The 25551-nt window shown below is 48.5% G+C and overlaps 1 protein-coding gene and 1 non-coding gene across 2 annotated transcripts in view; both read left to right on the top strand.

Moving 5' to 3' along the window:
* The first annotated feature begins 9037 nt into the window (after positions 1–9037).
* LOC125398644 (small nucleolar RNA SNORD112) lies at positions 9038–9114 on the top strand. The gene has a single exon (XR_007231506.1). It is a non-coding gene; the product is annotated as a small nucleolar RNA SNORD112 (small nucleolar RNA).
* An 881-nt stretch (positions 9115–9995) lies between these two features.
* The window catches only part of LOC125398493 (uncharacterized), a 57986-nt gene continuing 42430 nt past the window's right edge, over positions 9996–25551 (top strand). Inside the window, exons 1-5 of the mRNA XM_087911516.1 lie at positions 9996–10070; positions 17197–17250; positions 17914–17986; positions 20116–20254; positions 23282–23370. Of these exons, the coding sequence (XP_087767642.1) occupies positions 10055–10070; positions 17197–17250; positions 17914–17986; positions 20116–20254; positions 23282–23338 (339 nt within the window). The 5' untranslated portion in view covers positions 9996–10054 and the 3' untranslated portion in view covers positions 23339–23370. The remainder of the gene's footprint in view (positions 10071–17196; positions 17251–17913; positions 17987–20115; positions 20255–23281; positions 23371–25551) is intronic.

Below are 25551 nucleotides of genomic sequence, written 5' to 3'. Positions count from 1 at the left end.
ATCACTGCCCCTCTCTCTATCTTCCTCTTTTTAATTTTTTCTTTTCCCTTTTTTCTTTTCTTCTTTTCCTTTCTTTTTTTCTTTTTTTTTCTTCTTTTTTTTTTTTTTTTATTTTTTTTCTCTTTTTTTTTTTTTTTTTTTTTTTTTTTTTCTTTTGAAACCCTTGACTGCCTTCACGCCAAAGCTCTCAGGTGATCACCAATAGCCCATACTTCTTGTAACATGCATGCACTGGCTCCTGTAGCTTCTGCTTCCAGCCTCGCAAAATCTCTGCCTTACCTATGAGACCAAGTCTTAAAGTGATCATAAAGTCATCCATTTCTCAGCAGACTGAGCCTATTCAACACACGAAATTCATGATGTCATTCCCCTAAAATCTCATCATGGCGAGAGTCCAAATTCCTCAGCATGGCATGACAGTGTACTCCTTGCATGCCTCAAAACCGTGTCCAAACCTGACATGCTGTGTAAATGTCGTCTGACTCCTCTGCCCATGCTGTAGGTGACCCAGCCTCTCCGCACAGAAGCCCCACTGCCCCTTGCGCCGAGGGGCAGTGAGCATTCATGCATGCATTGAACGGCAAATCCACACACCTTAGCATAAAACATGTTTTAAATCATCAGATTTCTTTGGAGACAAAACTCTTGACCATTTCCTGCCTTAAAACCCTTCCTTGGCCAAATTCCAAGCAGCCCCCTCCCCACACGAAAGGATTAAAAATGGTGTCTCACCCCTCGCTCAGGATACACCAGTGTCCTCGATGTGAGCGAGTGTCACATCCAACCATGTTCTGATAGCCACTCTCCTCTCTGCCAGACTCATGCACCGGAAGGAGTCACTCCCAGATTTAAAACATTGCAAAGTTTCTTTGTAACACAAGCCCCAAATTCTTAACAGACAGTGCAGTATCTTACCATGTCACTTACCTCCGGGCCGGTCTATTTTTTTTTTTTTTTAAAAAAAAAGACCAACAAATCTTCCCCCATCACACTTTAAGCCGTTTATTGGCTTAAATCCGAACTTATTGGAGTGATATTAGACTCTGATATGTCATCCCTTAGAATAAAATTCACACGTCTTTGCCCAGTTCATTAAATCTGAGCTTGTGACTCCACCTTAAGAACCCTGCAATGTCTCTTAATTGTGCACGACATAAAAAGTCCAGATTCTTGGCATACAGCGAGCATTTGATTTCATAACTGTGCTATGTTATATCTATCACACACAAAAAAACTCACCGTGTCACCCCGTTAGAATTGGATAAATCAAATTTTTAAGCATGTGCAAAAATCTCATCACGTCAGAGCTTCTAAATAAATTCCTGCACAGTCCCCATCTCGGCCATGTAAGCCCTCTAATTAAAACCTTTCCTCGGCGTCAACATTAATCATATCTCCTTGGCATGCCCTGAGAGTCAAACTTTGGCATGCCCTCAGCATAGAAAGTCAGAATGTTTGGGCATGATTCTTAAATGTGTGCCTGCTAACTCTCCTATTTACGATTTCCCAATGTTTCTCGTTGCTTGTAATAAGAAAGTCCAAAGCTGTTAACCATAAAATCTGTTGTATCATGCTTTCTACAGGCTTATCTCCCACAAGCAAACAATCTCACTATTAAGTCTTTTTAAAGCCTTTTGGCGGAAGCCCAAAGCCCTTAGTGTGATAGAAAATTTTGATTCTGCCACCCCCCAAAATAAAGTCCAGATTTCTACCCCCAGAAACCCAAATCAATGGACAGTACTCGCGCTTGAGATCTTTGCACACACTTCCAGCAATGCTGAAAAGTCCCACTGTCTTTGAGTGACACTCTCATTTAAGCGGGGCATTCTCAGCTCCCAACCTCTTACAGTTCATATCCACGACATAAAATCCAAGTGCCCCAGTGCTCAATGGAGCCTGGAGTGAGCATATCTTGTGTTGAAACTATGTAGATCGCTCTGTATGCTTGGGAATCCAGAGCTTAAATTGTTTTGCATGAAATAAAAAATTTTAACCATCTGTAACGCCCCTCCTAGTTTCTCCTTAGACATTTCTCTAGAAAGACTGAGTTTCGGGTCCCCAATTCTAAACTCATTTTGACTTTGGTGTTTCCAGAGCTCTGTGTTTTTTGAGATCTTTAGTCTATTAGTTCACCCAGCAGTCTGTTCTCATTCTTTTCTGCCTTAGGCATCCTGCTTGGACCCCAGAGAACTGGAGATGGGTACCACCGTGCAGCCTCACAGCAACCAGGAGGCGAACCCTGCACCATGTACATTAAAGCTTTGCTGGAGGTGAGTGGGAGCCCCTTGGAGCAAGAGGAAGGACCCTCTACTTCAGCCAGCCCAGGGATCTGCCTCTCTGGGTAGACGTGGGGCATACTGAATGCCATCCTTATTCCCTGATGTCTCTGGGCGATCACCTAGGCTTCCCCTGTCTCGCTCTCCACTGGCCACCCTGCATGCCTTTAGGCCGTGTGGCAGGAGCATTCTCTGTCCTTCAGATTCATCTCAGTGTCCTCAAACATTACGGACTTTTTTGTTTTGTTTTGAAATTTCTATCAAAATCTGGATCTTGTGCCTAGAGTTGGAGCTACTCTTTGGGTCTTTGTTGGAACCCTCTATCCCACAACACTCAAGACAGACACCCCAGTCTCACCACTGCTAGTGTCCCGAGACTCGGTCAGGTCAGCTCCTTGCTTGCTTCTGAGCAAGTGGCCCATGGGGTCAGGGCTGCCACGGAGCATCTATGAAGGGTTCAGTGTGGGGGGAGCGGGGGGGGCAAATCCCTCAGCGAATACCTTTCCCTGTACAGTAAAGGAAATCTGATTTTAAAAATAGAGCTTGGAAGAGGAGATGAAAAGATGTTTAGGAGCAGAGCTGAGTGTTGAGCATGGGACGGGGGGCGGGGGCAGAGGAATTAGGGGAAAGGTGAGGACATGGGAGGAGGGCGGGAGCCCCCACAGGAGTCTAGGCGGAGGGTGAAGTCAAGCAGAGGAGATGAGGGCAGCCATGGCTCTCCGAGACTTGCCCAGTCACCCCTGGGGTCTTGGCTGCACGATGAGCATTGTGTGAGGACCCCTGTTATTTTGGGCTTGTCTGAGACTCTCAGAACCACTTAAGTGTGATGGACACAGCCACCATATCTTAAAGGATAGGTGGCCTCAGAATAAATATCTTTTTGTCGTTTCTCTACTGCCCTGGCTTTCTGGTGCCACAAATGGAAATGCAGCACCAGGATAGGAGTGGACTTTCAAGGACAATGAGGGACACAAATTATGTTATTCATTTATTTTGTTAGACAAATGTCACGGTCAAGATGTGTCCTTGGCAGGCAGAGCCTTAGGATCCTTGTTGGTTCCCCTGGTGGAAAAGAGTGTGTCGGTCCTTCTTCTTATTCATCTTGCTGGGAGGGAGTAGGACTTCCCAAAACCCTCAACAGGACTTCCCAAAGCCCCACAAGGAGCTGGGGTCAGATGTCATGGTCTCAGCGGCCTTAGAATATCAAGGGACCCGGCTGGACCCAGCACATCCCTAGATCTCTGCTACCCACTCCACTCTGACTTGGACGTCTGAGATGGGGAGACCCTTCAACTCTCTGCTCAGGAAAATAAGCAAAATTTCTCCCTCTGTGGAGTAGACAGAATCCTTGATCACCAGCCCCTCATCTCCATGATGGGGTCACTGCGTTTTTTGAAGGGAAAATCCCATGACAGCGTGCCGAGAGTGAAAGGGGGTGGAGGACTCTATCAGTCTGGGCTTTCCTACCGGGGTGGGAAGCCTCCAGCATAGGACCCTCAAGCGTGTTGCATGCCTAACCATCCAGCGGCAAAGTAGTGCCCTTGACCCAGCCCTGTGTCCTGGCCCATGCCTGCTTAACTGGCAGCTTGGGGGGCAACTGGATCACTCTCCCAGAATAACCATGGAGGGGGAAGAGTATGCCACTCTGGGAGGGGCTGTGGAGCCGTGCAGGAGCACGCCCTTCCTCTATGGGTTGCCCCAATTGCAGAACCAATCAGCTGCTCCTCTGCCTAAACTTTCCTTTCAAGGCGCGTGGGCAGAGATGAAGCCCGGATAGGGATGGAGCCTGCGCAGCAGCTAGTCCTGATGGGCCCCAACTTTCCATGCGACCTTCTTTTCCTGGCCCTCAGTTTCCCCATGGCTTTCTTACTTTCTTCTGGGGGTTTCTGAGTGGTGCCTGGGGGAGGGTGCTGCCCAGGCTGTGGAGGCAAAGGTAGGGTCTGAGTGAACAAACAGAGATCAGGAACTCCTGCCCTGCCTCAGTTCTAATCACCACACCTAGAAATTAGGGTCCTAGTTTTGTTTAAATAGAACTCTCCCAATCTACACTATGGTTGAAAGAACAGATGGGCTTCTTCTGGCACCTGCCTTGACCTTACAGCTCCTGCCTGCCTCTGGCTCGCTCCTTCGCCATCGCTGCTGCTACAAGGCTACATGGGTGCACCTTGGCGGCTGCAGATGTAGGAGTGGGAGAGTGTGTTAAATCTTGGAGGTGGCGACTTCAAGGTGGGAAGACCTCTTCCTAAGGGTTGGGAGAGGGAGGGCTAGGGCCAAGGAGAGAGGGTGGCCAGCCCTGCAATCCTCACTTTGCCCATTTAGAAAGGGAAGGAGGTGTTACCCTTTGTAAACTGTGAAAAACTGTGCACGAGTCTGGGTCTGTTCTTGCTACTCGGGTTGATCTGATTATTGCTTTTAGAACACCCACTCTAATTGCAGGGGTCGAGATTTAGACAGCATTGCACATGCAGTGTCAACTTCAATTTTCCCATTAGCCCCATGACGGGAACAAGCCCTGCATTGAAAAGAATACACCAGAGTCAAAAGGTGGACCCGCTGTCCAGGACCCTTGGTTATCAGTGGCGAGAATGCAGACCCAATCCAGTGACAACCGCTCTTACCCATTGCAAAGCGTGGTTGGTAACTATTTTATAAGGGACAGCATATGGCCATGCAGAAGACTTAGGGATAGCTATAATTTTCCAATCATAGTGAAATCTGCCCAGTGCTATACTATATCTTGCTTTTAATGCCATCATTGGAGGCATGTCATACCCCTCTGTAGAGTTAAACTGACTTTTAGAAGACTTGGTGCAGACATCCAGCACCCAGGAAGGCAGAGTCAGAGAGAGAAGCAGGGCTCTGAGCCAGGTTTATCCCCCTCCCCTGGTAGATGGCACAGGCAGAAACAGGTGCCCAAAGAGGGATCAGGCAGTTGCCATTTGGGGACCTGGAGGGCCTCGTGGCCAAAGGCTGCCTTCATTCCATGCTGTTGATGTGGTCAGTCTCGTGGTCTGACAGGCAGCCAGACACAGAAGTGGGGGCCTTAGTGTCTGCCTCGATCTCCCCGAAAGGCTTGTGCTGTCATTCCCAACTCATTTTCTCTTATTTAGTATCAGCCGAGGAACAGGACAGGATAAGACAGCTGACGGAGACTCCACTAATTATAGCTGCTCAAGTATTGGGGACCCCAGAAAATGTCCAAGCTAACCCTTTAACCTTTAGTCTTTAGCATGGCCACACCCTATCCCTTGACCAGGTGCCCCTCCTCTACTGGGCAGAGGCCAGCATGGGACCCCTACCCCTGCTTACCTTGGCCGCAAGTGTCCAAGTAGATCTCCTGTGGTCCTGCTGGACTCGATCCTCGCTTCTTTCAGGAAGCTGTTGGATGAATGGATTTTCTTAGCAATGGAGTTAAAAGTCTACTGGTAACTCCCTAGTCCCTTCGCCTCTTCCCGAGAACAGGAATATGGATTTAAAACATTTTTTTCTGCCCTTCGTGTATTTTCGCTAGGCACGTCTGGCGCGTGTTGGCACTCTTAACTTCTCTCACTCCTTAGGATACTCTATATAGGCATCACTTTTTAAAGTTCTCATTTTGGAAAAGAAGAACGTGAGGCTGGGGGTCATACTGCTTGCTAACTTCTGTGGGCCTGACGGTCCTGTTAAAGACCAAGCAAAAGCCTAGTTCATGGCACGCCTTAGCCAGAGCCTCAGCTTCTCCACACCCATCCTGGTGCTTGTGTGTCCTGCTTTGGCCCTTGAGATGGGCTCCTGAGTACTTGACAAGCCATTTCTTCATAGAGGACCCCTATTTTGTTTTCCAGCAAGTAGATATAGATTTCATGTGAGTTTGGCACCCAGTTTCCTCTCCCAGTGACCTTTCCTGCAGGGGGTAACTGTTGGAAGATTTCCAGGATGGTCCCCTCTTCCTTAGGCTGAATCCAGTCCACAGTGACCCCTTTGATGGGGGCAGTGGTCAGCAATTGTGCCTTAGTCTCATCTGTTTCAGGCACATAGTAGGTCTTCTGGTGGAAATGGTTCTAGGGTCAAAGACCCAGGGAGGCAGGGGACTCTTCACTCCCATACTTAGTGATTTCTCTTCTCCTCCTCCTAGGTAGCCTAGAGACAAAATGGCTGCTTTCTCCTGAGAATGGAGCAGATGCCCGGCTAGGATCCAAAAAAAAGGTCTGTGAAATGCTCTCTTTTTCTTCTAACATGTTAATGTAGAGAATTTGCAAATTTGTAGATTTTCCAGAATGGAACTAATGGAAGTCCTTCATTTTGTTGCAGCTGGGGCTCACTGCCCTTAGGGGGCAGTGAGCCAGTGATTCCTGAGGGAGCCCTGGTCCCTCCCAAGACGGCCTGTCTTAAATGACCTTGGAGAGTCAACAGCCCAGACTCAGTACCCTACCAGGCATGTATGCGCTTCTCTCTTATACTTTCTATTCTTTTGGGGGGAAGGGGCCCTCTAGAGGAGTAGAAATAACACAACCCTAACAAACTGGTACCCCTGTGTCTCTGGGTGTGCCCAAGGGAGGCTTTAATGCCTGCCACCTGATGTGGGAATGGCCACTATGACACCCTGTTGGGTGTAGAGGCTTGCATAGGGTCAGGGAGGACAATCTGCCCTTTGAGAAGCTGGGTAACCTTTGAACCCTGAATATAGCTGCTTCCCCCTTCTGTAAGACTGGGGCAGTAATGCCCAAGTTTTGATAGCTGAAATAGAACAGAATAGAAAACGCTTTCCAGGTGGGGAGTCCTTGCCCCATACAAAGGTGGCTCTTTAGGAGGGCCTTCCTCCTGTGGACCCCTTTGGAAGCCCTTCTCATCGTTTTGGAGTTAAGAGATAAACAGAGGGAAGGATCAAATGGGAAGGCAGCCTTGAGCTCCCCCCAGGATGTTTCCTGGATTTACACAGGCTTTCGGCTATCTGTGTCCACGTGGAAGTAACCCTGGGCTACAAAACTGTAGGGAGTTTCATCTGGATACTGCCTTTTTTGTTTTTCATTTGTCATAAAAATAGTTTGCATTTGTGAGATGCAAAATGAAACAGGCAGATCCTGAGGGCCTCTTACCTTAAGGTATTCACCAGTACGGTGCCCACTCCACAACTCCCGCGGACGAAATAGCAGAGCCTCAAGTGTGACAGAGGTAATTAAGGGCTGGCCGCGGAGGCAGAAGACTAGTTAACTCACCTCAGACTTTTTTTTTTTCCTGCCTACAATCACAGTGGGAAACTGGTCTGCATTTCCTCAGAGGAGGCTGTTAACCCAGTAAATGACAAAGCGGCTTTGTGAGAACAAAGGTGGATTGGGCTTTCAGACGGCCGAGTTTAGAAAGGGTTAATTTTTGTTGTTGTTGTTCAGGGGTCTCTAAGCCTCAAATGTTTCTCTGAAGATTTGGGTGTAATCATATTATCTTTGTCACACACGCAGCCCTGTGCGTGTTCTGAGAATCTGACAGCTTGTGACAGCTGCAGGGGCCTCACTAGCCGGGTCTGAAGCTTAGTCTGCAAGCCCGACTTGGGGTACCTTGCAAAGAAGGGGCCTTCTGAGGAGTTCAAGGTGCCACGCCCTACCTGAACGGGTTAGCAGTACGGATGCAGGACCATCTGGGTTAGACTCCGCAGGTACATAGTAACAGTGTGTACTGCTTGGGAGTCCAACTGTCAGGGCACGCAGCAAGGCCCCGGCTCTTTGCCAGCAAGCAGGCTCCACTGTTGACACACTCAGGCTGCTGTGTCTGCGTTTCTCTAGAGGCCCATGTCCCCTTTGCCAACATCTATCTCAAGTCACATTCCCTCGGAGTTCTCATTCCATACAGCTAATCCCCTAGTACGCGGGCCAGCGCATTAGCTTTCTGGGCCTCTTAAGGACCAAAAAGGAAAATGTTCCCCCATGGGCACATTGCAGACACTGAGGGTGGGAGCCCCTGGAGGTGAAGTCATTGCTTTCGGCTCCCACCTGCGGCTGCATGTCACTGACAGGCTGCACAGGGCTAGGTCTTCAGTGCCACAGCACATAAAGAAGAAAAAGCAAAAAAAGGAAAAGGGAAAGATAAACCTTGAGTCTCTGTGTGTGCAGAGCTTGCTTTGGGTACCTATAAGTGGCTCGTAATTTGTCCACTAAAATGCCTGGTGCGTTTGTTTTTGTTTGTAAAAGCCAGCAATAAAAAAAAAAAAGCCAAAAAACCTTTAAACAAGCAAGTAAAAAAACCAACAGAAAAGCTACCACACTAAATATTTATTGTAATTATACAGGAAATGTGCTGTTCATTAATACAGGGATTGGTAAAAATCAAAGCGCATATAGCACTTAGCCCCTCCCTCAAGCCCCGCTTCAAATTCGGGACTATGGTCCTTCTAGGTTCCTGTATTTTTCTGTACATTTGCTTCCATCTATAAACACACTTCCAGAGTGTCTGACTTTGTTCCTTTTGTACAGGGGCTATTTCAAAGCGAGTTTTTTTTCCTTTTGCATTTTGTATCAGCTTGTTTTTCTTCCCTCCAGAATGTGCTTGGCAATAACAAAGATCCATAGCCTTCCTTATGGTACCCAGCACCTCAGATTCCCGAATGGTGTGCACACTGGATTTGATTTAACCCTCTCACTACCACTCTGAAATCTGGGGGCCTTTATCCTGGCAGGTGTAAGTAATTACTGAGCGCTCTGGATATGGGGAGCGAGCTCACAAGTATTTATGACACTAATAGAAATGAATATCTGAATGCATACATTAGCAGAATAAAAGGAGATATGCCTTGGACCAATGATAGGAAAGTGTCTGTGAACAAAGGACCGTGATTAATCTGGTTCTTTGTGAAATGCGGAGGTCCATTAAAAGACAATAGGTCTGGCGTTTCCCTCTTTTTAAGAGCTGTTTAGTATTCCGGCGTATGTATGCAACGCTGTGGCTTAAGCCGTGTTCTATTCCTGAAAATCCCAGCTGTACTGTTCTTCTCCAGAGAATGTGCACAGATAGAAGCGTGGTCAAAATCCTACTCACCAGGGCAGGTCATGGGTTCCCAGTTGCTCATTGTATTATTTAAAAACTAAAGCCATGAATACATAAATAAAGGTGGTATCTACATGGATCAGCGAGAAGGGCATGCCACACACCCACATTTTAATTAATGTGATCCAGCTCAACTGATGGCCGATTAAAAAGACCTAAGCTGTTTTCATTTTATGCCACTGCTGATAGCACCACAGAGAACATTCTGGTAGCTAAGCGTGTGAACACATCCCTGACTGTGTTTACCCCAACTCCTTAACGGGGTATGAGGGGGGTTGCTGAGTAAATGATTTGCACAGATTTATGTTCATTGAACCATCTTTCTAAAATGCCATTTTGACCTTATTACCATCTTGCCTTCCAATCCAGTCCTCTAGCTGACTTCCCACAGCTTCCAGAATGTCGTCCAAGGGGAAAGGGAAGGAGAAAGGGAAAAGGCTGATACAAAAGTCCATAGAGCGTCTGGCTCAACCTCATTGCTCTCTCAGCCTATGGCCTATGGCCGTACTGGCCGCACTGTGCTTAGGGTGATGGATATCCTTGAAACCCCCCCCCCCCGAAAATAAACCCCTAATGTTTAAAATTCCTCAGACCATGGTCGCTGGAACTCACAGGGTTTCCTATTCTAGGGCTGTTTTTTTATCCCCTGTAATTAACTGAAGGGATCAGATGTTAATCACTCGTTCTTTTGTCCCTTCTAGAAACCCCTTTTGTGTCTCTTGAGACTGACTTCTGAGACCCCCCTGGGCAGAGGGCCACGTCGCATGCTGTGCGGTGCTGGTGAGTCTGTATATCGCCACAGTACTGCACATGTATTGTCACACACATGTGCGCACACACACATCCCATACTCATGGGTTCAGAGTCCCATGATTAGTTTCTCATCTTGTCCCAGAATGTATTAAGGGGAACAAGCAGGTGGGGACTGGAGCAGTCCTGGCCTAGAACATACAGATCTGTGAGTGGACACGTCTGTCTTTGAGTCAACCGTGCCTCTAGGGACAAAGGTCTGTGGGTCCAGGGTGAAGTGGGCTTGGTGCCCTTTCTTTTCTGGTGTGGGAGTAGGCTCAGGACTTGCAAGTAGCCATCCTCAGCTCCAATCCAACTACAGAACAGACTCAAGCTGTGTGTCTTTAGCTAGCTTACAAGCCTCTCTGTGCTTTGGTTCCTCCTTTTTCTTTTCTTTTTTTTTTTTATTCAAAATCCATAACCTCTCTCTCTCACACACAGGCCCATTGAGATTCAGTGAGAAAATAGTTCAAATAAATAATCTGCTGCAGTAACACACATAGGGTACCCAGTAAAATCCCAAGCTTGCCCAGCCCAGCCCAGCCCAGCTCAGCCCAGCCCAGCCCAGCCCAGCCCAGCCAGGTGTCGTCCTGTCCCTGTGACCCTCCCTCCACTGCCGCCCCATGCCTTCCCTCTTCAAGGCTGCTGTGCCTTTTCAGCGACCAAGACTGACAGAAGCAAACGAAAAAGTCCCCAGAATGCATAAAGCCTCCTGGCTCCCCTGTCCAGGCTCCTGTACCCTTGCAGCCAAGGGACCCCTGTGCCTTTCTCCAACATCTGGAGCCAGCCCAGCTGCCTTAGTGCTCTAATTGGGGTCTCCTGTAGTTTGGTGGACAGTGTATCATATTTTCATATAAATAAATGTAAGAAGTCAGATTGCTCCCAGACAGCCTTTGGAGGCTTCCATTTTACAGCCTTTGGCAAGAATGGTTCCAGAGAACCAGTTGTCGTGATGACCCCCCACAAAGTTCAGCTTCCCAGTAGGACAAAGAAGCCCAGCCACTGCCCCTGAGCCGTCTGCGTGCTGGGCGTTTGGGGAAAGTGCAACTTGCCTGTCACCCCTCACACAGAAGGGACCCTCCTCCGTTGCTTGCACAAAGCCTCCTCTCTATCCACTGTTTGATTTCTTCACCGGTCAGGCAGACGTCTCCTTCGTGTGTGACTCTGCTTTCCACAGAAACCCATTTCTCAACTTCCTCAAGCCTGCATTTTATCCCCACGCCTTGACCAACAGGAGTTATCAGCGGATGCCGCCAGCAGAGTGTCCCCTCCCCACCCAGCAGGGGCTAAAGGGCTTATTGCCTTATGACCCCAGCTCCTGGGTTGGACTTTGGGTGACTTTCTTAACAGTGAATCTCTTCTGAGCCCCGTCAGGGTCTTCAGTCCCCTCTAACCAGTAATGTTTATTCACAAACGTGTGTGTGTGTGTGTGTATTTGTGTGTGTGTGTGTGTGTGTGTGTGTGTGTGTGTGTGTGAGAGAGAGAGAGAGAGAGAGAGAGAGCGACACGGGGGAGGGGGGAGGAGGGAAAGTGTGTATGTGTGTGTCAGAGAGAGAGTGTGTGTCAGAGAGAGTGTGTTTGTGTGTGTGTGTGTCAGAGAGAGTGTGTGTGAGAGGGAGAGGAGGGAAAGAGAGAGTATGTGTGTGTGCGTGCATGCATGCACACATGTGTGTGCTTGCGTGCTCGTCTTCCTCATTCACATCCCACAGGGAACCCTCCCCACATAATACTGCAAAGGCAGTGACATATGTGAATGTCACGTCGCCAAATGTCAAATGTCCACTTCAAGAGCGCCAAACAAATCCTTTAATAGACAACAACAACAAAACAGCAGCACCACAGCCAAACACCCCAACATCAAGGCTCCCTGAGTGCAAACTGCATTCTCAAGCCTTCCAGCCTTAACCCAGAAGTGGCCAGGCAGCCCATCTGGCCTCTGGCTCGCTCACCTGCAACACGATGCTGCCCCCGCTTGGCGGGTCAGAGCAGCCCAGGGACCTTGGACCCCCAGATCAGGGGTTTTGGGAGCTGGGCACTCAGGCAGCAGAAACGAGGGGGACTTTGCTCAAATAATCCTGTCATTTTTCAAAGTCTTTTTCCCTGCTCCTTTTGAAATATTTTTCTCCGTGGAGATGTGACCCTGCTCAAGGTTTATCCAGTTCATCCTGATTGTTCCACAGACACGAAAGCCCCGCCATCCTGTCAGTTGTCCCTGGAATGTACACACTTACACATAACACGCGTTCAGGGAGTTTGCACACCAGGAGCAATGTCAGGAGACTCCTATAGAAACTGCCGAGCGCAGGTCTATCTGGTTGCGAGGTCCCTCTGCTAAAAGCCCCAACCCTCCCTAGTCACCAGTGAACCCACAGGAATAGGCCAGAAGAGTCAGTGCTCAACTGTAATGCCATGGGCTGCAGCCATCAGTGTGCAGCTCCTTAGTCCCACCACTGGGTAGGTGGATTTCACAAGCCCCCCAGACTTCCCAGGCCATGCAGCAGCAGCAGCTATCTGACTCTGTGGCTAGGGCCTAGCCTCAGACAAATGGCCTGCTGCTCTGATAACCAGCTGGTACCTCAAACAGGTGGAGCCCACCTTCTATGCCCTCCACCCCCTTTCCCAGGCTGTTGCCTTCCAGGTGACTCAGACCAGCACTCCTGGACCTGAAATCAGACAGAGAAGACCCTTGGCCACTCCAGGTGGCCCTCCCTTAACAGGAACTCAGCGGCAGGACAGCCCCCACCATCCCCCAATCTCCCAGAGCACTCACCCCCAGTCTCAGCGCCTCTCCCTCCGTGCCTCAGTTTGACCACCAACTATCAGTGTGCCTTTGCCATTTAACCTTTGGCAAGGTCGTGGCGAAGGTCAACAGCAGAGGTCACGCATCCTTACCCCAACCCCAGCCAGCTCCTCTCCAGCCAGCCCCCCTTGTTGGCTCAGGACTCGGCCCTGTGGGAGCTTTTCCAAAGCCTATCTCTTTGGGCTGCTAGCCAGCTAGAAAACACTGCTGCAGCCTCCCCACCACGTACTGGCCTGCCTCTCTGCTCGGGTGCCTCCAGTAACAGGGAGCTCCCTCTCCCCCGCAGGCTGCTTGGGGGCTCGCGCACTGAGACGCTCCTCTCAGCCCTCCCCTGTCTGCTGCATCAGCCTCCGCAGCTCCAGAGCAGCCTGCTTGTGCCTTGGCCCTCAGGTCTTAATGGGAGGCAAACTCCCTCTCTTCAGGGTCCTCCCTGTGCTGTGCTGAATAGCAAAACACCCACCCACCATGAGAACAAGTTTGGGGGCCTCTACACTTGTCTGGGGGTGTTTCTCCCTCAGTCCATTGCACCTGGGGCAGAGCCCTTTGCCCTATTGTTCTCCCAGTAGTCCAGGGGAGAACATGGTACTCCCCACTGTGGGGGGGGGGCAGCTGCTCTGCCCGTAGCTGTTAAACAGCTCTGAACCCTCTTGATTTTCTCTCTCTCTCTCTCTCTCTCTCTCTCTCTCTCTCTCTCTCCCTCCCCCCCCTCTCTCTCTCCCCCTCTCTCTCCCCCTTTTTTATGGCCCCTTCGCCAGTTGCTAGGGAGAAACCTCTTAATGCAAAGCCCCCTGCTTTTTTTTCTGATGGAACGGTGGCTGCCTGGCCGGCTCTGGTTGCCCTGCAGAAGCAGCTGCTGCAGGGCTGGGGGGCTCTCATGCTGCACAGCTAGGCTGGACTCTCACTCTGTGGTTGTGAGACCACACAATTCCCTTTAGTTTTCAGAGTCTCGGGGCTTTGCCTGTGAAATGGAGAGGAGAGGTTTTTTTCTCACCGGCTTGAAGTGAGGACTTAAGGAGATGAGAGTAGCCTAGCCTTCACCAGACACTTCATAAACGCTTGTAGAGTCGGCAGTGGGACCCAGGAGGAGGGCGACATGTAACAAGTGTCAGAAGAGAGAAAACAACCTGGCCTTTCAAGACCCCATGCTGCATACACGCTGCACTATCTCCTGGCAGAGGCCCCTCTGCTGGCTTAATCGCACAAATCAAGCCAGTCAGAGGCAGCCCTTAGCCTGGGGAACTCACGGGAGATGCAGCCGGCAGCAGAAAGGCCATGCAGAGCCCACATCTGCATTTACTAGCTTTGCATGGTAGATAACAGCATTTGGGGAAAGTAGTAAGGCAGAGAGAGACATTTCCTTCCTGTCACTCCTCTGAAGGGCCAACTAAGAGAGGGAGGTTTAGGGAGGGCAAACAACAACAAGCTCAGGGCATCCTCTGGACGATGGGAACCGGCTGACTCTCCACTCATTCACACTCCCAGACACTGCAACACACTTACTTCCTATGCCCCAAGAGTAAGGCTAGGGCTAAAGTGATGATGTCAGTTGGCCGGTCGGCCGATCGCTCGGTCTGTCAGTCAGTCGGTCGGTCGATCGGTCGGTCGGTCAGTCGGCTTCCTGTCTTCGAACTGCAATCATTCTTAAGGAGAAAACAAATATAGTTTACCTCACAGAAATGCACTCAAGGGCGGGTGATAGCCGTGGGGATTTATGGAGCCCCTGGAAGAAGCCTTGAACTGGGATGTCTGTCTAGCACGCACATGGGGGAACCTCACAAATAGGAGTCCATGATCTGCATTGGATTAATGAAGAAGCTAGAGCACAGAAAGGCCAAGTCCCATACTCACCGTCTCTCAGCTGGGGTAAGGTTGGGCCAGGATGGACCTCAAGGCTCTCCCAGGCTCCCCACCACACCCTGCTGCTGAAGACTGCCTAGCGAGGCTGTGCTGAGTGTTAGGGGGGTGATGTGTGTGGGCAGAGGACGGATTGATTAGTTTTAAGCACCTCCCAGTGTACTTGAGATCTCGGCTCTTTCGTGGCCCAATCAGTTTGAAGGGCAGGTTCAAAATTAGGTGTAAGGACCTATAAGCAGAGGCTTATGAAAATGATATTATTAACCTGATGAGGAGAGGGCCCCTACTTATCTTTAATCAAATTAGAGATATAGTGGGGGCTGGGGTCTGTTTGGGTGGATGGCGAGTTAGAGAGATCCAAATGTTCCCGGGTTCTGGTGAACTTCCTGGTGCAAAAGTGTCATCTCTAAGTGTCTGGGACTGAGAACTGGGACTAGAGACCTCCTAATGCAGCCCCCTCATCTCAGGGAAGTGCCCTACACTGACCACTTATGGTGGGGGGGGACCTCAAGCCCCTTCCTCAGGTATAAACTGGGACCCTGGACCTTTTCTCATCTCAATTTGCCATCTGTGAGAGAGAAATAGAAACCAAACATCATTCTAAAAGACAATTCCACTCCTATGTGGCAGAGAGAGGCACCAAGCATCATTTTAAGAGATGTTCCCACTCCCATAACCTTTTCTGGTGCTGACTGCTATTGCCAGACACCTGTTTGCTTGTCAGAGCTGTGGTGAACAGGAGAACTCAGGCTGCTCCCCTTCCTTCAGAGGGTGTTGCAGATAGGGAAGGAGAGGGGAGGGAAGAGGCGAGTCCTACAAGGAGCAGAGAGCAGAGTTCTGCTTTGGATAGGAGTTGAGCCACTTAGGATTTGTGTCAACTCAGGGTGCAGTGGAAATGGTCCCAAATCTTCAGACACCAGCCAAGAGTCTGTGGCGCCCCCAAGTGCCACAAGGGGGCTGCCTGGGCTACAAGTGTTTGCATTCTTAAATGAGGAGGGGGAGGCAAGAAGAGGAGGGACCTGTGCTTTGGATTTCTGCGGCGGCGCTTTAATTGCAGCAGATGCAGAGGAAGCAGGCGGGCACGGGGGCGACAGTGTCCCAGGGTGGCTTCAGGCTGCCCCTTTCCCTCACAGGATCTGCGCTGCAATGCAGACGGAGCTGCGGCGGGCGGGCAAGCTGCTGAGGGTCGGAGCTGTCCGGTGTCTGCTTCCCAGAGTGAGGAATGAAAGATGAGGGAGAAAGCTTGCAGGGAGTGCGCAGTGGCCAGGCGCCCAGGAAACCCAAGGGAAGAGTGAAGATGGGGCCAGAGCCTGTGGCTGTTGCAGGAGGTTCAGAAAAGTGGGGGCTCTGGGAACAGTGGGGTAGTGGACCAGGCAGTTTGGGGGTTTCAAGGTGAGTCAGTTGACTGTCCTGTGAGTGAAGAGCAAAGTGAGTGGGGAAAGAAGCAGCTGTGACAGGTTGGCAAGCAGTTTGAGGGAGCAAAGCATCAATTCTTATCTTTCCAAAGAAGCTTAATTAAAAATAAAACAAAATAGAAAACTAGACAGTGTGGCTGAGCTGGTTACTCACTGTGTGTGACAGGTGACGGTGCCGTTCTCTTAACTAAACTGTCACAGCATCGCAGCAGGAGGGCACGCAGGCTGCTGTTTCTGCCTTCAGAAGAGATGCTGTGGATCTTTGGAGCTAGGGGAGAGTCTGGGGGTGCAAGTGGGCCAGCGGGGAGCTGGATGACGTGCATCTGGATGGTGTGCATCTGGTGGGTGTCTGGAGTGTCTGGGGGTGCAAGCAGCCCAGCAGGGAGCTAGATGGTGTGCATCTGGTGGGTGCCTATTCCTCAGTGCCCCCCAGCACTGGCACTTACCCGTTTAGTCCACCCAATTTGTAGTGTTTCTTCAGTCCTCATGCCCCACAACATTCTGCTAGACTGAACTAAGACCCAAAGCCCCTCTGAGCTTTGAGTTTCCCTAGACCCCACTTCTTACCGCCTCTCCTTCATTTTTACTTGTTGCTTAAGAAGAAAGCCAGCATTTATTATGGGGATTTTTCAGACAACGCAAGCGGAGAAAGCAATGTGTTCTTAAACACCACAGTTTTTACCTTTTTTATTTCAGCATCTAGATGTAGTGCCCACCAAATCCATCTATCCCTCTGTGTCCTCTGAGCTCTGGACCCTCCCTCGTTCCCCACCGCCCCAGTCCCCAGCCTTGGACTGTTTTGAGGTTGATTCTAGAGATCACATTGTTTTTTCTGTGTGTCTTTGAATATTTATCTCTGAAAAGGGGCTGCCCCCTTCATAAAAACATAAAGATGCTATCCATTACCCCGATTTTTATAAAAATACGTGTAAGACTATTATCGCAGTTAAACACTTAACAGCTTTTCTTTCCTGCCATCTAAACCTCTGTGCAGTATCCAAATCTTCCTGATGGACTCATAAATTTCTTTTATGATTGGCTTATTCAGATCTCTGTCCAAAGTACTTGCTGCACTTTCAAGGGGCCTGTGGGGTTCTCAAAGGTAAGTACAGCTTGAAATTCAGAGCTTTAACCAAATACAAACTTAGTGAGCCTCAGTTTTCTCCCTGAATAATGGGTCCAATTCTGTTTACCTCCCAGAGCCGTCAGCCAAGTTGGAGACAGGTACATACATATTCCCCAGCCCCATCTCAAACAAAAAAATAGACACGGCAGCCAGCAGCTGTTATTTGAATTATCCGTTTTTCACGGAAACCTCTGAAAGAGTTGGACTGGATAGACAAGACAGAGCTGGCCCTCGTCCACAAAACAAAAGGCGCCTGGCAGGCCAGGGCCCCTGAGTGATTTAGACAGAGCGCGTACCACATCTCAACAAGGGCAGCCTATATAGCCCAGGGGGCTAGGGTCCAGGGACCCCCCACCGGGTGCTGGTCCACTAGGTGGCACTCTCTGCTGTGTGTCCAGGACAGACCACTCCCCAAGGTACTCAGGCCACAGCCAAAACATCCCAGGTAATTCTAAAACATCAGCTCCACATGTCATGCAAAACGCAGTGGTTTTTCTCTCTGCATCCCTCCCAGCCCAGTAGCAGAAACAAGAAAATGCAAACATTTCCTAACAAATTGCTGAGACCAAACACTAGACAGCCCACCCCCCCCTTTTAATTCTCCGTCCGAGCTACATCTGATTGCTCATTATTTTACAGATAAGAGGAGGATGAGGGGGTCAAGGATTTGCCCAAGATCGGCTAATAAGCAGGACCCGGGGCTCCAACCCAGGTTTGTATGATCCCTTTGCAAAACAGAGAAGTGGAAGGATGGAGGGTCGTTCTGATGGATGAGTAGGTTTCAGCGCGAAGATGCCTGAGTGCCTAGCAAGGCGGCTGTATGGATAATAATAAATGCCTGAGGGATGGGGGCATGGGTAACACAGGCCAGCCAGCTTCCCTATAGATGGGGGACCCATAGATGGAGGAGATAGAAGAGACAGTTTCTCACCAAGATCAAAGGCTTCCTGGCTCCTCCAGGAGAAGTTCCCTCTGTGCAGTCTGCTGGTGAAGCTCCTGCGTTCTGTGCAGCCTCCGAGTGGATCGATTGACTCAGGTGGTTCTGAGATAACAGGTGGCCGACCAGGTCACGAGGACCCACTTCCAGCTATGGTGCTGAGGCTGCTCACTGGCAGCTCTCAGTCCCTGCTGCTTTCACGTGTGCTGGGGAACAGCAGGCTGCTGCCTCTCCACCGGCTCTCCTGGATGACTAAGCCCAGAGCCCTGGCCTCACGCTCAGCCCTCCTCTTGAACTTGGTGTTCTTTTATCTATGCTAGATCATCACAGCCACCCTCCATGATGGCATTTTCCACTGTCAATCAAAAGGAGAAGAAACTGAGGGTTAGAGATGCTAAAAAAGACTGTCCTAAAAGTCAGACAGGGGGCAGATGCAGACCCAGCCTCCTTTTTTCTCCCAAACCCACACTTCTGACAGACTGCCTTTCCTCTATGGCCACGCCTGAAAAGAAATCTGTGTGTTCCTCAGCACTCCCTCATGTCAGGAGCACCTTTGGGGCTAAACTTCTTATCCAATCGAATCGTAGTTTATTTTCTAAGCAACATCTTCTCAAGTACATTCTATCTGTAATTATCACACAAGCAGGGGCCACACGTACTCTGGCATCCCGTGGGAAAAACGAGCAAGTGAGTTTTCCTGCATTTTTTATTCTGACTGAATGCTAATGGAGTACGTGTAAAAATGGCTACCCAGCCCGAGGGGGTGCGAGGCAGGGAGCACAGGGACTGGGAATGGCCTCTCAGCAGAACAGGCTACCGTTTAGCAGCTAGGCTTTGCAAAGCTGCACATGGGCCATGCTCAGCCAGGCTCTGCCAGCAAGCTCTCTGTATGTGCCTTAACCCTGGTGCTGCAACCCTAGTGCCTCAGTTTACCTAGTTGTAACACAGAATACCAAAAGCACATTATTATTATTATTATTTATTATTATTATTACTTCTTTTGAGACAGGCTTTTACCATATAGCCATGCCTGTCCTGGAACTTGTTAGGTAGACCAAGTTGGCCTCAAATTCACAGAGATCCACCTGCCTCTACTTCCTGAGTGCTGGGATCAAAGACGTGCACCGCAATACCTGGCCGTATTAACAGGCTTTTAAAGCTACTTGAGGGGCTGGGAGACAGCACACTTGAGAGAGCTTACTGCTCTTCCAGAAGAGCCGAGTCCAGCGCCCAGAACCCACATCAGGCCACACACAATTAATTGCTCCAGCCTCAAATAGATTCACCACCCCCTTCTGGATTCTGCAAGCAACTACAAATTCATATATACCCTGTTTAAATATATGTATATATAAATGCAGTGAAGTGAACTCTTTAACTACACAAGAGGGGGCTGGGATGTAGCCTGCTCCCCTAGCATTCCCAAAGCCCTCAGTTTGACCCCCAGCACCATGAAAGACTGGATGAGGTCACAGACCTGTGATCTCAGTACTGACAAGGTAGAAGCAGGAAGATCAGATGTTCAAGTTCACCCTTGACCACATAGCAATGCGAAGCCAGTTGAGGTGCCTGAAACCCTTGTCCCCAACAGGTGTTTTCATCACAACTACTGAGATAGGATTTAATATCTTTGCTAAGAATCATCAGCCACTTGGAGCATCCGTGGCCTCCTTTGGCTTCTTCCCTGCTGTGTGACCACTTGCCAGTCACTTAACCTCTCTGAGGCTCAGTTTGCCAATGAATACATTAGGACTTCTGGTACTTTGGTGCCAGTATCACCATCTCAGTGGTGCTTTCTCCCCTGACAGCTGCTTTCTTTGCCCCCACGGTTCGAGTCACTATGTCAGCCCCACACTTTGTGCTTAGTAAGTCTGAGTGTTCTCCTTTTCTGCCTTCCCCCACAGGGCTGATCATTCTCAGAAGATTTTTGCCCTATTCTCAGCATCTAGACCTGGAGCAGAACGGGAGCGAGGATGTCTGGTGCCTAGTCATATCCACACCCGAGGAGTGTCCGCGTGTGCACAGCTGGCTGCTCGGGGCTCGGTACAGTGTCTGCATTCAGTAACTATTGGCTAATTGTGACTATTATGTCTAATTGACAAGACTGTTGTAGGAATGAAATGAAAATAATGTGTGCTCTCGTGTGGTGTGCTGTGCGTATTCTGTGCTGGGTGCAGAATGAACTGTGCTGTTGCCCCCTGGGGCCCCCCGGGGGGACTTTTATACCACCTGAGGCCCTGAGCTGGGAGCAGGGAACTGGGAGCTGGGAGCTGGGAGCTGGGAGCTGGGAGCTGGGAGCTGGGAGCAGGGAGCTGGGTGGGAGCAGGGAGCTGGGAGCTGGGAGCCGGGAGCTGGGTGTGGAATTGGCTTGGCTTGGTCAGTGAGCGCCCCCTTTGGTCTATAGGGGAATAATTTGAAATTCAAGAATTTCTTGGCAATTCAGGGCTCATTTTGAAGAGTGCTTTGTTAGCATTTGGGCAGCCCCAAGTTTGAAAGCCCCAACACTGCACAATAGTAAGTGTGGTGGCCCAGTCCTCTAATCCAAGCCCTCCAGAAGTGGAAGCAGAGAGATCAGGAGTTCAAAGCCATCCTCAGGCCAGCCTGGGTTTTAGGAGACCCCGTCTAAAGAAAAACAAATACAAGCAAATCAAAACAGCAAGTCTGATAGCACAGATTACTCCCAGAGATCAATTTGTTTCCTACACTGTTCTGACTTCCAAAAACGCATCCCGTTGGGTGGATTTCTTCTTTTAATTCTGATATCTTGATCACAAAGGAACAGCTGCCAATCATGCCTGGTCTAGGGGCCATTCTTCCTGAAACCTATGGCTAGGCCTGAGCACAGAGTGAGTTTGATTGTTTAACCTTTAGGAGACTGAGCAGATAGGTGTGTGGGGTGGGGCTGGCGGTCAGAGTATGCACAGGGCGGCCGTTGCTTTGAGGATTGGTATGTCAGTCCACCCGTCAGTCCACCTGGTCCATCGGTCGGTCGGTCGGTAGTCCTTCACCCTGTTGGACCCAGGAAGGTGATGCTGTCCTCACTCTACAAATCCTACGAGTCCGGGGCCTAAGACAGAGAGACCAGGTCACGTCTCTGCAGTCACACAGCTCATGAGTGCCTGCTGGGGTGGAACCTGGTTTGTCTGTCTGTCACCATCGCTCGGCAGCTGCGGGAGCAAAGATTTGGACAAGGGGCTCAGTGATGTCATGGGAGGAGGGGCTTCTCCCTGGCTTTGAAGAGAATGATTAACTTTGCTCAGGGGCCAGTGCTATGGATGTCTCGTGGTTGGGGAGCATAGCACAGAGAGGGTCCTTAATTATCTTGATGTCACCCAGCTAGCTAGAAGTTGAGGCTGAATTTGTGGGTGGGTATCAGTGGGTATTTCTGTCGGCTACTCTGTCCTCATGACTGTGATTGTAAGCAGAAGCAGCATATATGTGTGAGTCTGGGTTAAAGTCCTGTCACGAACTCTGGGTGGGCATGTCCTAAAGGCGAGCTGCGTGTCTTCAGCAGATCGCAGGCTCTTAAGGAATATGTTTTAAGAACACACATATGTTTAAATGTTATTTGTATAAAAGGAGGAGGGAAGAACCATTGGTTAAAATGGGTAACTAGCTGGACAGTGGGGGCAAGAGGGTGGGGCTGTGTGTAGTTAGTCCTAAGTGAGCCTCATAGTAAGTAAAATAAGATATGTATAAGGCCTGAGGACGTATGTGGGCTACAAACCAATGGGGCTAACGCATCACCAGTGGGTAAAATATAAACAGAGCTCAGAATGATTTGGGGCTGTTCATTTTTTTTATTAAAAATTAAAAGAACATGAAATAATGTCCTCATGCCTTGAATCCAGCAGCTATGATGGTCCTTCAAATAAAATACCAAGACTGACCCAGGTCTGCTAACCTAATGAGCATAAGGGCCCAGCAACCATTTCCTTCCATTCTGGGACCCTCACATGGCCACTCTGGACAGGTGGCAGGCCTGGTACTTTAGGAAGTAATAAGGAATGATATAAAGTTATGTATAAAACAAATTATGCATAAATTCAATTAATTATGCGTAAAATTAAAGACCAGCTTGTGTAGACTGACCATGAGGTGTTGTTTTCTGTCCTATTTTAAGATGATTTAATTGACAAATCAAAATTGTATATATTTAAGCTTCGATGTCTGCTGTTTGTGTCCAAGACTCCACACACTGTCCTGCGTATGTGTGGGAGGAGATTATTTAAGATGGACATTCTGTGTTAATTTTAAATACACATTTCTGTTAACTAGTGTTGCTGCTGTGTACATTGTCCATTGAGAACTCAATGTTCTTATAAAAACAAGTTGTACTGTCTGACCAGCTCCTGTTCTTCACACCCCCTGACCTCTGCTACCCGCCATTCTGCTCTGAGTTTGGGTGACATTATTAAGAGAGCGAACCCAGCCAACTGTTGGCCTGTGAGTAAGAAGGCACTAGGGTGTGCAGAATGGTCAGTGGTCCTGGGTTGGTTGGTGTCTTTAAGTGTCCTTGGTCTGTGGTTAAAAATGCTTTAAATGACTGCGTGAGGGCACAATGACAGGAGCCCAAGAGTGGCTCCCAACATGTTTATCTATTGTGTAATTGTAGCCCTTTTAAAACCTTACTTCTGTGTGTTAAGAATCATGTGGGTGTACTAAGCTATCTACTCTGGATTAGTGCTCAGTTCCTCTGTGTTTATTGTATTTAAAAATGTATAAAAAACCATGGGGAAAATGAATAGGCAATAATGATGAGATTGTATCTGGAGCCAAAATGGTTGTGTTTCCAACTCTGTACCTAAGTCTGTTTGGAAGAGGGTCTGCTGTTTCCTTTGCGGACAGAAAGTGCAGGGATCAATGTTTGTAGAAAGAGTTGCTTTTTTTTAAGGTGGTCAATCATTGCATATTTATTGAAACAATAACTGTGAATGAATGAATGAATGAATGAAAATGAATACCTGGTTGGTTCAGTATCATATTCTGAGACTGAGATTAGCTGCCTTGCTCACTAATGGCCATGAAGCAGGTCTTCCTACTTTGTAATATCTGCCTTGTGTTCCACAGAGTGGAGGCCTTAATATGAATGGAGACCTAGTCTGCTGGTTGAGACCTTGGCAGTGACCACCGTGGGCAATGAGCCATCGACCAACAATGTGAGTAATGGCTCCTTTTGTTATTTTGAACTTGGGATTTTGGCTGATGGGAGTTTGTTGCATTATTAAACATGATTGAGTTTGTAAATAAAATCAAAGATGGCTAAAGCACTAGTCAGTGATGAGAGAGTCATGAAACAAGGGTAATTAATCCAATTAGGCATAATAATTACCAAATTAGAAATTATATAGTTGGCTGTTCCCTATGTGGAAAATAGCAAAGAAAAATGGAATATCTTAGGCTAGGGTGACAGCTTAATTGGTAATGTGCTTGCCCTACAAGCATGAGGGTCTGCCTTCAATGTCCTGGTGCCCACATGCAAAAGCTAGGCATGGCGGCTTGCTTATAATCTCAGTCCAGTAGAGGCAGAGACAGGATGAGCTCTGAGGTTCTCTGGCTAGTCAACCTTGCCTACTTGGGGAGCTCCAGGCCAGAGAGAGACTCCATGTCACAAAACAACATGGACAGTGATTGAGGAATAATATGCTCTTTTGTTCTCTGGCCTCAACATGCATGCACATACATGTGCACCTGCACAAGATGAGCACACATATTACACAGGAAGCATGTATATGCTTAGGTACACACACATGCCATATACATTGCATATGTTATGTGTTACATATTTTTAATTATTTTCCGGGTGTTGTGTTCATGCACAGTTATGGAGGCATTAAATATTGATTCCCTTCTGAAACAAAACCAGTGGGCTAATGAATATAGGACAGCATGACCCAAAAGGATGATCACTCAATTCTCCCAGTTGGAGAGGCATCAGAGCCAAAGTGCCTCAGCATTGTCAACTGTTAGCTTGTGTGCAGTGCCTAGACACATGTCAGTTCAGCTATGATAGCACTCTGCATTTGGAAGGGGGCAACTGGAGGTTTCTAGTTGTTAGGTAAGATTCACATATGTTTCTTAATGATTTTTTTTTAAATCTGGAAACAAAACCCAAGTGGTCCAGCCTCAGACTAAGGAGGCTAATACTGGACAACTACTAAGCTTGTTCATCAATTCCACACAAGGATGAGTCTGAAAATTGACCCAGAGTGCATGTTTCCAATAACTGTTTCCCATTACATAGAATGAGTGCATTGGAATTTATTCAATCACGTAATATTTGTGGGGAACTTTTACTCTTATTTGGAGATAAAAGGTACATAAAATGTGAGAGTTAATGTCATCATGTTTTGAAAGAACTTTAAAATTTATTTTATGTGCATGAGTGTTTTGCCTGCATATATACACGTATTTATATCACACGCATGCCTGGTGCCCATGGCAGTCAGTAGAGGGTGTTTGATCCCCAAAATGGAGCTACTGATGTTTGTGAACCACCATATGGGTGCTGGGAACCGAATCCAGGTCCTCTGCAGGAGGAACAAGTGTTATGAACTCTGAGCCACTTCTCCAGGCCCTGTCTTTATGGTTTAAAGTCTTTAGAGAGTTGTTAATGGACTTCATAAACAAGTAATCAAAGGAATGAAAAATAATCAGCAATTAAACTAAAAGAGGGCAAGAATTAAGTGAAGATGATACAATGTATTTAAATTTTTTAAAAACCATTTTATGTTGCCTCAGTGATGAGAGTGGTCCAAACATGAGAGGATTGTAGTTCTCTAAGGTGCTCCTAGCCACCATAACAACAGCCTGCACGTCCCATTCTCTTAACCAGCTGTTTTGGGTTTTATTGTGTATATTACATGATTTGTTTAGACATTCGACCATAAGTAAAGTTCTAGGCTGTTTATTCTTTGAGCTAGGAGTGAGAAGAAGGAGATGAAAGACATTGCCCCACATGAGAAGGCGCGTGGATGGCACTTGCTCACTAACATTTCCTTAGAAAGGACCAAATCACAGGGCTGGAGAGATTGCTCAGTGGTTCGGAGAGCTTCCTGGCCAGATCCCAGCACCTGTGTCAGGCCGCTTGTAATTACTTGTAACTCTAGTTCCAGGGGACCAAAATCCCTCTTCTGGCCTCCAAAGGCACCTGCACACAGCACATCACACACACACACACAGACACACAATACACAGAGGGACACACACACATGGACACACAATAAATAATGAAGACTTTTTCTTTTTTTTTTAAAGAGAGGAATGATCAAATCAAATGCAACAGAGTCAGTGTGAGCTGGAGATGAAGGTGTTGAGACTCAAGCTCTTGACCTCTCTGT

Source organism: Myodes glareolus, chromosome 11, assembly GCF_982192425.1.
Source record: "Myodes glareolus chromosome 11, mMyoGla1.1, whole genome shotgun sequence".
NCBI lineage: Eukaryota > Metazoa > Chordata > Mammalia > Rodentia > Cricetidae > Myodes > Myodes glareolus.
This window is presented reverse-complemented; position numbering and strand designations above follow the sequence as displayed.